This window comes from Python bivittatus, unplaced genomic scaffold, assembly GCF_059951505.1.
Source record: "Python bivittatus isolate LINGU-HERP-01145 unplaced genomic scaffold, Pbiv_v1 ctg000070_np1212, whole genome shotgun sequence".
NCBI classification, from domain to species: Eukaryota; Metazoa; Chordata; class Lepidosauria; order Squamata; family Pythonidae; genus Python; species Python bivittatus.
The window spans coordinates 48,299,236-48,313,408 of NW_028277034.1; the positions used below are offsets into that span (position 1 = coordinate 48,299,236).

A 14,173-nucleotide genomic window follows, 5' to 3' on the forward strand; every position below is an offset into this window, starting at 1 on the left:
ATATGTGGACTTCAACTCCCAGAATTCCCCAGCCAGCATGGCTGGCTGGGGAATTCTAGGAGTTGAAGTCCACATATCTTAAAGTTGCTAAGGTTGATGAACACTGATCTAACAGAAGACAAGTCCCAGGAAATACATAGAAGAGCTGACGCAGTGGGCTCAGGGCATGGTTGCTTCTCTGACATCTGGTTTGAGCTGACCCAACATAAATTAGGCAAACCAGGCGGATGCTTCTTGTGACAATATGCTACAGAAAGTGGGTGACATTGCTGTAGGATGACTCACTACCCAGAGGTCACATGATTCACAGTGAGAACTGAAACAGGTTGAAGACAGAGATACCAGGAAAATAATGAGCGACAACTTATCCCTTACATTTAAGCAGGTGGGGAGGGAGATAAGAAGGAAAAATACTGCTAAAAATTTGCAAGCTAATGGCTGAACCTACAGGCAACCTTCTCAGGCACCTGGAGTTGGCTGTCCTGAAAAGCTCCCATATTCTTAGCAATTTATTGTTACTGCTTTTTCACTGCCGTGCTGGGTTTTTGACTTCTGCACTAAGCTTAGTGGGGCTGGAAATGATGGTTCTTGACTTGAGTGAATGAGTTTTCACTCGTTCACTCTGTTTCAAGCAACAAAATTTCCAATTCCAGGAATGGCCCTGGAACAGCATTATTATTATAATGGTATGTGGGAAAGACTTTGGGAAACTGGGCTAAGAGACGTTGCCAAGGGAATGGTCAGATAAGTGACAGTGTAGGCCACAGTTGGATAGTGGGTGGGGCAAGATACTCGGAAGAGACCCTCCCTAGGGCTGTAAAAGAGATGGTGGGAGAACTGCACTTTCAGACTTGCAAGATTCTATTAACGTAGCCTTACAATAAAGTAGAATTAGCTCATCTGGCCGTGTTCCCTGTCTGGTCTAACTAGTAAGGCTGACATCATCTTGCAAGTCAGAAAGTTCAATTCTCTCCCTGTCTCCTTTACAGCCTAAGAAACTAGGGAGGGTCTTTTCTGAGCCTCTTGCCCCTCCCAGTATCCAGCTGTGGGCTATGCTATCTCTTATCTGGCCCTTCCCTTGGCAACATCTCTTGGCCCAGTCTCCCAAGGTCTTTCCCACATACCATTATAATTATTTCCCCCATTTCAACTATGGCCTACTTCTTAGTCACATGACGAGTCTAAAGTGCTGGGCAAAGTAAGACAAAATCCTGTTTCAACATCTGGATAAAATGAAACTATGTTAGGCAATTATATATAGGGACAAAATGATAGATAAGTAAGTAAATATACATTAACCTATTTTCTTCCTAATTTCTTTACAATTACATTTTTATCCCATCATTTCAATAGGGAGCTTAGAACAATGCACCTCCCCAAACATTCCCCCCCCTTCTTTTTTTTCCTACAACATCCCTATGAGGTCAATTAAGCCAAGATCAAGAAAAGTGACTTCACTGACTACTTAAGAAATTAAATATCCAAGTTTGCCCATCTAATAAAAAAAAACTCTATCCGCCACTATATTAGCAAAGATGAGGTACCTATTTTGCCTGAAAGCCCTAATGGTAGTATCTTTATTCAGATCATATGGACAAATATCTATCTCAGACCAGGATTAGTAGTGGTGTGCACAGCGTGAAAGCTAAGTGTTGTGAGCTGGAAACTGGAAAACGTTTGCACACAACTGTTGAGAACAGGGAGCTCCAAGTTTCAAGGGGGAAAGGAAGCAGCCGAGCACCAATTGTCATCAGGTATCGTCCCATACTTCTTCCTATAGATTTTTTACCATCTTTTCACATCTAGACAATACAGACCCAATTTATCTATACATACAAGAATCAGTTCGCCACCTGCAGCGAGGGAAGAGAAATTCTTCTAGGTCACCAGATTTGGTTCATTGGGACTAGGTAAATGACAGATGTGTTAAAAAGTCATGCAGATACTGCACCCACACTGGCAACTGTAGTTAGAAGAGCTATTAACTTTTGCAGATTTTCAGGACCGAAGGTGGACATGCGTAGCACCAGGGGTCTCCATGTACAGATCAGCATATTCATCTAAAGCATGACCTCAGTCTGTATTTCTCTGAACTACAAACAAATACTATCTTAAGCCAACATTTAGGACAATTCCTTCAAATTCCCATTATTGTTATAAAGTTGCACAGGTAGTTCTCACTTAACGACCATTCGTTCAGCAATCGTTTGAAATTACGATGGTGCTGAACAAACGGACTTACGACCTATGCCCGAAATTACAGTGGTACCTCGGGTCATGAGTGCTTCTGTTCACAACCAATTCGGGTCACGAACAGCACCGTTCGCAAAATTTTGCTTCCGTTCACGAATGCCGGATTGGGTGACAAACAGGATCCACGGCCATTTTCCCTCCCGTGACACGTGGTCGTGGCTTCCTGTAGGGAGGGGGACTCTCCCTCCAAGCAATAACCGCCTCCCCACCCGCCTTCCTGTCCTCCACGCCAGAAGTCGCGTCGAGCAAGGTTAGCGTTCTCTCTCTTCGTACTGTACTTTGTGTCATATTTTTGTAGTTTAAAAAAAAAAATACATACGGTTCAGAATGGATTAACCGTAATTACATTGAACCTTATGGGAAAATTTGATTCGGGTCGCAACCAAAATCGGTTGGCGACCAAATTCGGAGGGGTCAGAACAGATTCACCGTATTTACATTGAACCTTATGGGAAAATTTGATTCGGGTCGCGACCAATTCGGGTCACGATCAGAGTCGCAGAATGAATTAAGTTCATGAACCGAGGTACCACTGTACAACTGTTGCAGCGCCCCCAGTCATGTGATCAAAATTCGGACGCCTGGCAGCATGCCTACACTTACGACTGCAGAGGCACTTCAACTCCCCCCATCCACCTATCTCCCCCTAACTCCGCCCACTGCCACCCTGCACTTCGTTACCCCAGGTGACCTTCACCGTTGTTTTCTTGCTCCCGCTGCTGACAAGGCGTGCCCAGCCTAGCTGCTGGGCCCTGTGGGGCTGGCTTCGTGCTGTGAAGAAGGAAAAAAGAGCCAAAAGCAGCTTCCCCTCCCCCCCGGCCCTGTTCTCCCCAGTGCAAAGCCAGCCCCATCCCCACCCAGGAGCTCCAGAGGGCTTCGCACTGTAAAAAAGGGGAAAAGAGCCAAAAGCAACCTTTCCCCCCTCTTCTTTTCAGCGCTCCCTCTCGCCTCTGGGGGCTGGCTGAAAAAGCTCCATGCCAAAATCCAAGCAGGATTTTCAGCCACGGAGGATTTTCAGCCCTGGAGTGGAGAGGCTTCAGAAGCCTCTTGACTCTGGGGCTGAAAATCCAAGCAATTCGGAGGCCCTCGTGCACTCAACCTGCACCGCACTCCCACTCGGCAGCACCTGGGCTTGCAACTTCCTGCCGGCTTCCCTACTGACTTGATTGTGGGAAGCCGGCAGGAAGTTGCTCCACCTAACAACTGGGGCATTCACTTAATGACGGCAAGGGGGACTGCCAGGATTGCGGTCGCTAAAGCGAAGCAGTCACATAATTTGCTTAATGACTGCATTGCTTAGCAACCTAAATTCTGGTCCCAATTGTGGTCACTAAGCAAGGACTACTTGTATTTAATTTTAAATTGTAATCTAAGCAACTTACCATTTGAAGTGGAGGGCTTCACCTTTTCCTTCTGGAGTTTTCGGGTTCCCTTCTCAATTCGCAGCGTGGCCCACTATGTGGAAAGAGAGGGAAATCAGATGAGATCAACTTTTAAAGAAGTATATGTCCACAACTGCAACTTTTCTTTTTGCTTTTGATAAATTAATATAATTTATTTACCATTTGAACACTTCTATTTTTTTTTTAACTTGGCATGAACAGCTTTTGTGACAATTATCTGCCCTGAAGGTTGCAGCAATTTTCAGATAGGTAACAGTATTTAAGAGATACTTCTCAGCATTTGCATATTTAGTTTTCTTTTTAAACATCTGTGAAGAAAACCAGAAAACAAGAACATGCAAGTGTGCTTCTGGAATTCTTTTCAACTCCGTTACCAACAGTGGCCATAGGAAACTTCGGTATTTTCTTCTATGTAATGAAGTGACATGTTGCATTTCTGTGTATGTCTTTCTGCTTTCCCCTCCTACTGCAATTGTGTGTTGTGTGCACTGGGAAGCACACAATAGGCTGCATATGCTCTGATCAGAGTCATGTGACAGGAGAGAAAAGGCTTAGAAAGGATCAGCAATGAGAAAGGATCAACCATGTTCCAAGACTTTGACCAACAGCCTCTCCCAGCAGCATGCAATGGGGATTTTTCCCCCTGAAATTATTTTCTCTGAGGCCCTAAGCTGGATCCAGTCCATTTTCAAACCCAATCTGTCTTTTGCTAGGTTCTTCTGCCACGCCAAATTTGGTCCCATTCTCTTCTGTTTTCAGAGAGTCACCCTGCAAACAGAACCCCAAACCCTTTCCCATACAGGTAGTCCTCGAATTATGACGGTAACTGGGACTGGAATTTCCATCACTAAGCAATGTGGTCATGAAGTGCGATGTCACATGACTGCATCGCTTAGAACTGGCAATCCTGGCAATCCCTGTTGCCGTTGTTAACCAAATTCCACCAGTCGTTAGCCAAGGACCCACCGCAATTCAAGCCATTCCGGGCTTGGTCCCTCCCAGCCCTGAGCCTCGGTTCTTCCAAGATAAGGGACTGACTCCCCTTCAACTCCCCCCAACTGCCTGTTCCCCCATCTCTGCCCTTTTGGCCACTCAGCACCTTGCCTTGCAGGGTAACAAACAGCCCTAGGGCTGCTTGCCTGCTGCAGCTCAGGGGCTTCTTGCAACTTTAAACAGTTGCTGAATGAATGGTCATTAAGCAAGGACTACCTGTAATTTTTTCCCAACCTACCTTTGGGTTGGAAAGAATAAAAATCAACACAAACCTTTTTTTACAAATCTTATTTTAAAACAATTTCCTCCAGCTTGATTTTCAGTCAGGGTACCAACTGAGAAAGCTACTTGTAATCAAGTAGCACTGAAACAGTATAATAGCCAAAAAAATGTTTTTGTCAGATGCACACCCATCCAAAACTTTCTCAGTAAGCCTTGGCTAAACAAGTTATGATTTAGCCTATTAATGAATAAACCAGGGATTAATAAACCATAGTTTGCTGAATAAATCCTAATGACCTTACATACAACAATAATTGATAAGAGATTGAACCAAACACTGCATTAAACCTACAAGTGTCAGGCTATGTTGATACCTGTTCTACCAAAACTGAAAGCATGTTTTTTCTTCCTGTAATTATATATCCCAGGAGACAGTTGACTTTTATGTTCCTTGGGCCCTCTCTCTGCCTCCAGATGCAGGCCAAAAATTGTTTTTGCTATTTATACAGAACTTGCTATTACATCCTTCCTAATATTAAGGTGGCAGGCTAGTAACCAGAAGACTGTGAGTTCTAGTCCCGCCTGAGGCACAAAATCAGCTGGGTGACCTTGGGCCAGTCACTCTCTCTCAGCCCTAGGAAGCAGGCAATGGCAAACCACTTCTGAAAAACCAACTCTGCAATACGTATTTACGCATCAAGATTTCTGACTTAATGGCACGCTGAATGCAAAGGAAATTGGTGTTTTCCCTGAAACTTCTCAGAAATTCTCCATACTTCAATATTGTTTTAGCCATATACCAGTAGTACAAGGAAATCAATTTGCCAAGATGCATAGCATGAAAAGCCAAACACCTAACCACCCAAATCACTCATTTCTAAAAGCAAAGAAAGAAACCTATCTTGGAGATGTACAAAAATCTATTCTGCTTCTTAAAGTAAGCAAAAATCCCACAACGAAGCAGACAAGACTCAGGAACGCAACCAGAGCAGGGCTAGAAAAAAGTGAGCCTGTTTCATACCAGGAAATCCCAAACTTTTTGCCTGTGGCACATCTGGAAAGTGACCATTTGTTCTGGGAGCTCTTGCAAAATGAATGCTGCAGTCTTCTGCTGTGGGGAAATTTCACCTGTTATAAATGTACCTGAATGCTATCAGCCACCTCAGCTACTCTTATCTTGTTTCTGGCCAGATGGTCCAAGAAAGCATTGGGCTGCAGCCAATCGTGAAGCTGATGGGGTCCAGGAGCATTCCTGGATGCTAGAGGCTTTGCAGCATGCCATCTTCCTACTTTTTTATGAAAATATTTTAATAGAAAATATCAGGTGAGGCAAGTAACTCGATGATTGCCTAGGAGGGTGTCCATTGGTGCCCTCAGTACCATCTAGGCAACCTGAAACATAGGTAGCATGACAGCATTACCAGGAATTATGTCTTCTTGTTGTGAAAAAGGCAAAATGAAAGGTATTTAGTCCCAGATGCCACCTAGACTCTCATATCATTGTTAACAGCACCAAGAGCGGTAACCCTAAACTCCACTGAGTTTAATGGAGCTTCCTTCCACGCATACCTACGAATATGCTCAACCAGATGTTCTTCACAGAGCGGACTGGCAGGAAAGAAGCTACCCTCTGTCCTGGGTTCAGAGGAGAAGACTGTCTTCTTCAAACTCCTTGCTTGGTCTGATACTGAATGCTCCACACTGGGTTCAGACGCCTATTTATTTAATTAATTCAATTTAGATACCATGTGATTCCAACTGACAGAGGGTTTCATAAATAATAACTTAAAACGCCGATACAAACCAAAAACAAGATGGAATCTGGGCACAATATATAGATAGAAAAACAAACCATCAGACAAACACATCCAAGGGGCCCCACACCTACCTTACCTCAAGGCTTGGGAAACCAATCAGGCCTTCTAGGCTTTGTGGAATACCAACACAGTGAGAGCAACCCAGATTTCATTTACTCAGATATCATGCACTCAAGCCCATACATATCTTGGCTAAGCATGGCTACTAGGTAGCTCTTCACACACTGCAATAGTGCCAGAAAACATTATGGCTGGGTTTGTATATCACATTAACTACAGCTTTAAGCATAGTTTTTTTTACTACACTAAGCCCAAACCAAATGCCCACATTATAGCTAACATGATTTAGTGTCATGAACTGAAGACTACAACCTCCAGAATCCCCAGACAGCAAAGTAACTCCGAAAGTTGAAACCCAGCATACCTGGGTAGTATCAAGTGGAGAAAACTACATGTCATGGTTGGTTCAACTCCTTTTATGGTTTAAAGCAACAGATGAACCCAGAGAATTTTCAGTCATGAGGTGTGGAAACTATGAACTAGGATGTCTTATTCATGATGGTCTGCTAGACCACTGTTTCTGAACCTGGGTGGGAATTCTGGGAAGTAAAGTCCATACAATTTAAAGTTGCCAAGGTTGAGAAACACTGTGCTAGATCAATCATTCAAGCCAATGCCTTTCCAAAACAGCTCCCAAAATAAATCAGAAATGGAATAAAACTAAAATCTCCTTTTCGTAATCATAAAACTAAAACAGCAGGTTAAGAAAAAAACAAGGCACAGAAACATATACAGTGGTACCTCGGGATATGAACGCCTCTATTAATGAACATTTCGGGTTACGACCAGCTTCGGCAGGAAAATTTTACCTCGGGTTACGAACTTGCCTCTACTTACGAACCGGATCCGCGGCCATTTTCCCTGCTGCCACGCAGTCGCGGCTACCTGTGGGTGAGGTCGCGGTAGCAAGGAGACATTCGGTGAGGCTTGTGGTGTGTTTTGCGGTGTTTTGCGAAGGTTTTTGGTGTGTGTGTTAGCATGGCTCCAAAGAAAATGCAGAGCAGGTTTGGCGGGAGTCAGGCTCTAAAGAGAAAATTGCCTCGGGTTGCGACCAAATTCGGGTGGAGGGCGGAACGGATTAACCGGATTTACATTGAACCCTATGGGGAAATTCGCCTCGGGTTGCGACCAAATTCGGAGGGTGGAACGGATTAACCGGATTTACATTGAACCCTACGGGAAACTTTACCTCGACTTGAGACCAACTCGAGTTGCAACCAGAGTCACGGAACGGATTAAGTTCGTATCCTGAGGTACCACTGTATTACACAAAAAGCCAGAACTGATCAATACATTAAAGAATACAAAGTCCATGTGAAAACAGCACCTTTGTTTGGCCCATATAAGATTACAGAATAATGTGCATGCCATCTCCAGTTTTTTATCAGGTACATAGTAAGTCAAATGAAAAGAAGCAGGAAGGGGGAAAAGGTGACTAATTCCCAAGCCATGAAGTCTATATAGGTAGCCCTCATTTAGCGACCATTCACATTATGACAGTGATAAAAAAACCTCTGTGACCAATGCCCGCATTGATGACCTTCACAGGTCTGTAAAGCAAAGGAAAGCTGTAGTAAGATCATAAGCACAGTTGCAGTTTCACTTAGTGACCACTTTGCTTAATGACCCAGTTGCCAGTCCCAACTGTAGTCTCTAAATGAGGACTACCTATATTTAGTTCCAGGCTACATTTAATTCACACAACTTTCTATATTTTAAATCAGTTTTGACTTATTCAATAACCTAGTTTACCACAATATATGAATTCCACCCCAGGCTATTCTCACACTAGAGAACAAAATACAAGCAACGTGTCTACTTTTTGCTTTCTTTAACATCCTGTCTGTAACCCTGTATATTGGGGTTTCAAACCATTTAAAAAAAAATCCTCTTTCTACATGTAAACAGTTTAATACTCATTAACTAAAAGCAGATAAAATTAAAGCAAGATAAGGATGTTGCCAAAGATATATATCACTCTGAAGTAAGTATCACAAAATATGGGACAACAAACCTACCAAAAGATAAAATCCCGTACTCACCAATTGAATTCAGCTTAAGAATATCTTCAAGTTGATTTTACTTAAGATATCTAGTAGGCCACCTTTCTTAAAAAGGAAATTATTCACAAGGCTGGTGAATGTTGGCATAACATCACTTTTTAAGGTTGGCAAATACACAGGACATTTCATTAAACTACCTATCTTATAAGATGGAAACAAGTCATAAAGCAGATTACCAGCATTAAAATATCACATTATACCAAACATATACACGAGCAGAATATTTAAGAAATTCTGCATGGACGGTAGTTATTTAATTAATTCCTTAATTACTATATTCATGGAAGAGCAAAGTTCCTTGACTTACAGTTTTTTATTATACCCAATTCCCCTTCACCATCCCAATTCAATTAATCAATTCATCTAGAATTTAACAAAAGAGTATTGTTTCACACACCATAATAACAAAATTGAAATGAATGAGGTTTATTTTTAGTTGGTTGTGCTGACAGCCAAAGCTACATTTCTCTAATTTCAACATTTGATTCTGGTTTTTTGCTGTAATATTAGCTCACTTTTCCTTCTCAAAATGATTGTAATACAATTTCTCTAAAACATCCAAGCTCAATTTTTAGTGCTGATGCTTTCCTCTCTTACTCCCTTAACGGGACCCATCGTTGTTGTTTTTTTTTAATCTAGTAATGATTTTTTAAAAAAAATGGGTGCCTGTTTCTCATTCTGCACATATTACAGTAGGGTTTTTCTTTCCAAAAATGATTGTCAATGAAATTGCTACTGAATTCTACTACTAGAAGCTTTTCGAAATAGGAAATAATTGCAGTTCACCCTTCCACTCACTAGAACAATTGCCAGTGTTTGCTAAGATGGGGTGTTCTGTTATTTTATACCAAGCAGGGAACAAGCCAAGTAAGCTGTATTTACATTTTGAAAACTACTTTTATGCCTAAGCAGGAAAACAGGTTTTACTGACCTACAAGTACAGCGTACATTAGCAAGTTGGAGAAGCACCTTTCATTATGGAAAACTTTAGAAATCCTGAAAAAACCAGGGACTGGAAAAATATCAGCCCTCCCAATAGCCCAGCAAAAATGTGGGAAACTATTTATAATAATGAAGACAAAACAAATAAATAAATAAAGACTGAAGAGCATTTGTTGCGAAGGAAGGATCCTGTTAAAAACCTCTTATTGATTTATTTCAAAGACTTACTTAAACCAGAACAAATGATGTCTCACAAATATGTTTCTAAATTACATGATGGAAGTGTAGTCAAAGTCATTGTCCATTTTCTTAGATAGGAGGAAAGATGAGCCATGCATTCCTCAGATAAATATTTTAAAAAATCCCACAAGGTCTCATGCAAGTCTCAAGGTCTTTGCTATCCATTTATTGGAAGCTGCTGAACAAAAATAACTTAGCCCGTATAACATACATCAGTGCAAATTACATACAACCATCTTTTTATCCAGACACGCAAAAGCAATGCTGCCTAAGGATATGCAACAAATAAGAAGTAAATGAGAAACAGAATCAGTCATAAGACTTGATATGGGGTTTATGAGTTTCACCATCCACTGGAAGAGCTTCCAGGTGAACACACTTCTATCCCTTGCAGAGATTACAAATATATTTTAGGAGGTGCAGATTTTCATGCCAAGCACCCTTTTGTCTCAAAGCACAAGCATTTAGCTTGGAGACCATTTTCCACTCCACTTTCATGAAGGACAGCTCAGTCATCTCTTTGGCCACACTAGCACACGATAAGCATACAATAAAAGTTCTTGAGATTTCAGCTTACGTGTAAGATGAGTCTAAGATGAACAATGAGTAGTGAATCCATTGGGATAGTCACAGACAGAGAAGTTGCTACTACCAAAAAGAAAAAGAAAAAAAACCCTATCTTTTATTTTGGAACCAAAAGAGGAGCAGTGAAATTTATAAAATGACAGATAAAGGGATGACACCTGAGACATATCAAAGGATTTCTGAAGAACTGAGAAAGAAACTTATAGGTAAAGTGACTGCAATAATTACTGCCAATAGAAAATAATATAGGTAGCTCAGTTGAACTGTGGAGTCCTTGGGGTTCTCTGAGCCTGGTTGTTTTCTTGAGGCTTCCCTATGTAACATTTTACCCATCTAGGTAACACCTTCAGTGCTAGAAAGGAGTGGGGTTTGCTCTCTGTTTATATACAGTAGCTTGCCCTGTCAGTGTTGGTGAGGGAGTTTTTTCCCTGATAGTTCCTAGATTTGGCTGTTGTTTACTCTTGTTTGTCTGAGTTGGTAGTTCCTGGATTACAGTATTGTTTACTGCTTGATGGTTTCTCTGATGTTAATCCTGGTGCTACTCCCTGCTTAATCTGGGTGCTGACTGCTGGTGGGGAGGTGTTCTGATCTTTTTGTTTTCTTTTTATTGCCTTTTTGAATAGTAATGTTATTTATTTCTGTGTGCCTGTTGATGGCTGACTTGTCTGAATGCCAAACTTCCAGAAATTCCCTTGCATTTTTGGATTTAGCTTGGTCTAGGATATTCACTGTTTCCCAGTTGGAACTATGGCTGAGTCTGTCCATGTGTTGTGAGATTAAAGAGTTTTCATCATGCCTTCTGACTGCTAGTTGGTGTTCATGGATGCGCTCTGCTAGTCTTCTGCCTGTCTGTCCTACATAGTGGTTGTTACAGTCCTTACACTGTATGTTGTAGATGACTCCTGCTTTTCCTTCTTGGGCTACTTGGTTAACATAAGACAAAAGACTTCTTGGTCTTTTGGTTTACTTAAGATGTTCTGGAGGGCTTTAGTTGGTTTGTGTGCTACGATGATGCCACGTGGTTGTAATAATCTGTTGGTTGTTTCTGAGACGTTTCTGATGTATGGCAGGGTTACCCTTTTCAATGGCTTGTGTTGGTTGTGGTGTAGCAGGTTGAGTGATCAGGCATACAGTGTAAGGACTATATAAACAGAGAGCAAACCACCCTCTTTTCTAGCACTGAAGTTGTTACCTAGACGGGTAATGAAATGTCTGCAAGAAAACAACCAAGCTCAGAGAACCCCAAGGACTCCACAATAATTACTACAGCTGCTAATGCATTTTTTGAAGAAGATTCTAAAGAAATGGAAGGTGGGAAAGAAAACAACAATGAAATAATTTGTAGACTGACAAGTGAAACAAATTCCAGCTGATGTAGAAACACTGGAAAATAAAGAAATTGTGGATTATAGAACAGATATGACAGCCAAAGTGGAAATACAAAAGATAAGCCAAGAGATGAAAAATGACCTGGACAAGGACTTCTCACTGGATTTATAAAAGGTTTCTAAAGCTTTAACACAGGAGAAAGTAAGTCTGAATGGAGATTCAATCCCATGATAGCAAGTTGATGAATTAAAGATTGTCAGAAGCAAAAGAAAGGAATATAAAGTTCACTTGTTTGATCAGGGTTAAAATAAGAAATACTTCTATAAAATTCTTAATGGACTTTTGCAGATACTTGGACAGAAACAACAATGATTTTTGGATTTGTGAATGGATGGGGGGGTTTATAGGTAGAAGTGAATTATGTATATAATCTTATAGGGAATGGGGAAACATTAAATTTGCCTGCACTTGTTGCAAGGAAGATTGGGAGTCACTTCTTTAAATATTCTTTTTTTAAAAAAATGCTTTTCTTTTTTTCTTTTTTTTTCTTTTTGCACTGTATTTCTTTTTACTATCTTTTCTCTTTCTGATTTTGGTTTGTATTATCTTTTAGTCTTGCTAAACTCTTCAATAAAAAGTATTTTAAAAAAAAGACAGAGAAGTTGCTACTACCCACATATGCAAATATACACCAAATTGTATGCATGCCTTCTGTTTGAATCATATTATAAAGGATGCAAAATTTGGGCATCAGTACAGGAAGGAGGGAAGGCTGAAGGGAGAGTTTACACAAAAAGCATTCTTCAGCTGCTGGAGGATGAGAAGGACAATTTTCTAGTATTACGAAAGGAGACTAAAGGTAACAGTGTATAGGGTTCCTTGACCCCTTTCACTGGAAGTTGAATTTGTGACACGCTGTGGCAAATGGGGACAAAAAGGAACCTGTAGGACAGTGTTTCTTAAAAGTGTGGTCTGGGTAACCCTGGGGGTCCCCCAAGCCTGCCTCGGGGTCCACAAAAGCCAGCCTATGTTGGAAAATAACAGGTATTAAAATCCCATCAAACAATTTGAGAAACAATTCCATTTCACAGCCCACTATGGGAATACAGCAGTTGGCCGGGCAGGCTGTCTGCAGTGAGGTGGCCGTGGCTACAGCCCTGGGAGGGGGAGCCCTAGCTGACCGGAGGGCTCGGATGCTCCGGTAAATGGTGGCAGCAGCAGCGGGCAGCAGTGATGAGAAAGAAGAAGCCACATGGTCTGAAGGCCATCTTGGTAGCTTCCCCTCCTTGGGGAGGATGCGAGGGGGGCACTCTTATGGGTGTTTCATATTTGCCCATATTACACCACCGTAATATAAATCTTTTAAAATTACATAAATAAATATTCTATGACTGTGCTGATTTTAATTTTTAATAGGGTCAATATCGATCAATATAACCCACAAACAAAAGCTCTTTGGAGGTCCTCCATAATCTTCAAAAGCGGAAAGGGGTCCTCAGAGAAAAAAGTTTAAGAAACATTGCTGTAGGAAAAGAAGTCTTCTTTTCATAAATAGAAAGCCTGGGTTCAAAAGGGCATGCCCTGTGAAGGAAATTCAAATATCTTTCTATTTTCTCCAGATCTTTTACCAGAGAGAAATGTTAAGAGAATTAGGTCATCCTGGAATTATCCTCTCTCATCAGAACAGGACAGCTGAAATTTAAACAATGAAACAATGCAGTTTCTCAACAGATGTTCTTTTTTTCTTTCGACGAGATTGCGCATTTTATAAAGGAAGTGAGGATGTGGCCAAAAGATACCCCTGAATTTCAAAGAGAAGACTGTGAATCAAAGACAGTAGAAGATCTATCAGATTTAGTAGAAAAGCAAAAGTGTGCTATCTTTCCTAGCTTAATCAGGCAGTTTCCTTATCTGGGAGATTGCAAGAGAAGTACTACATATTGTTATGCCCAGAAGGAATAGGTTCTTGCATCAGTCCCAGAATATATTACCACATAACAGCAACCCCAAGTATCTGCATGAAAAAGGTTTCATCAGACAAAGGTAATATGTTCTCTAAGACAAAATCTGGAAGGAAGGAAGAAACAAAGGTCAAAGTGTGTTGGCTGCATCTGATTCTTTTTCGTTTCATGCTTCTACAGTACCTGAAGCTCACAGAAGATCCCAAAGACACACCACTTATTAGTCAGAAATGGTACTACCAAACTCCAGATTTTTTTTACTGTTAACAAGGTGAACTCCTTATCCTACCTGTGTTTGGAAACAA

At 41.2% G+C, this 14,173-nt stretch overlaps 1 protein-coding gene across 1 annotated transcript in view; it reads right to left on the reverse strand.

Moving 5' to 3' along the window:
- GPAT3 (glycerol-3-phosphate acyltransferase 3) overlaps nt 1-14,173 on the reverse strand; it is a 42,938-nt gene that overhangs the window by 25,829 nt on the left and 2,936 nt on the right. Inside the window, exon 2 of the mRNA XM_007437107.4 lies at nt 3,636-3,708. Within this exon, the coding sequence (XP_007437169.1) occupies nt 3,636-3,708 (73 nt within the window). The remainder of the gene's footprint in view (nt 1-3,635; nt 3,709-14,173) is intronic.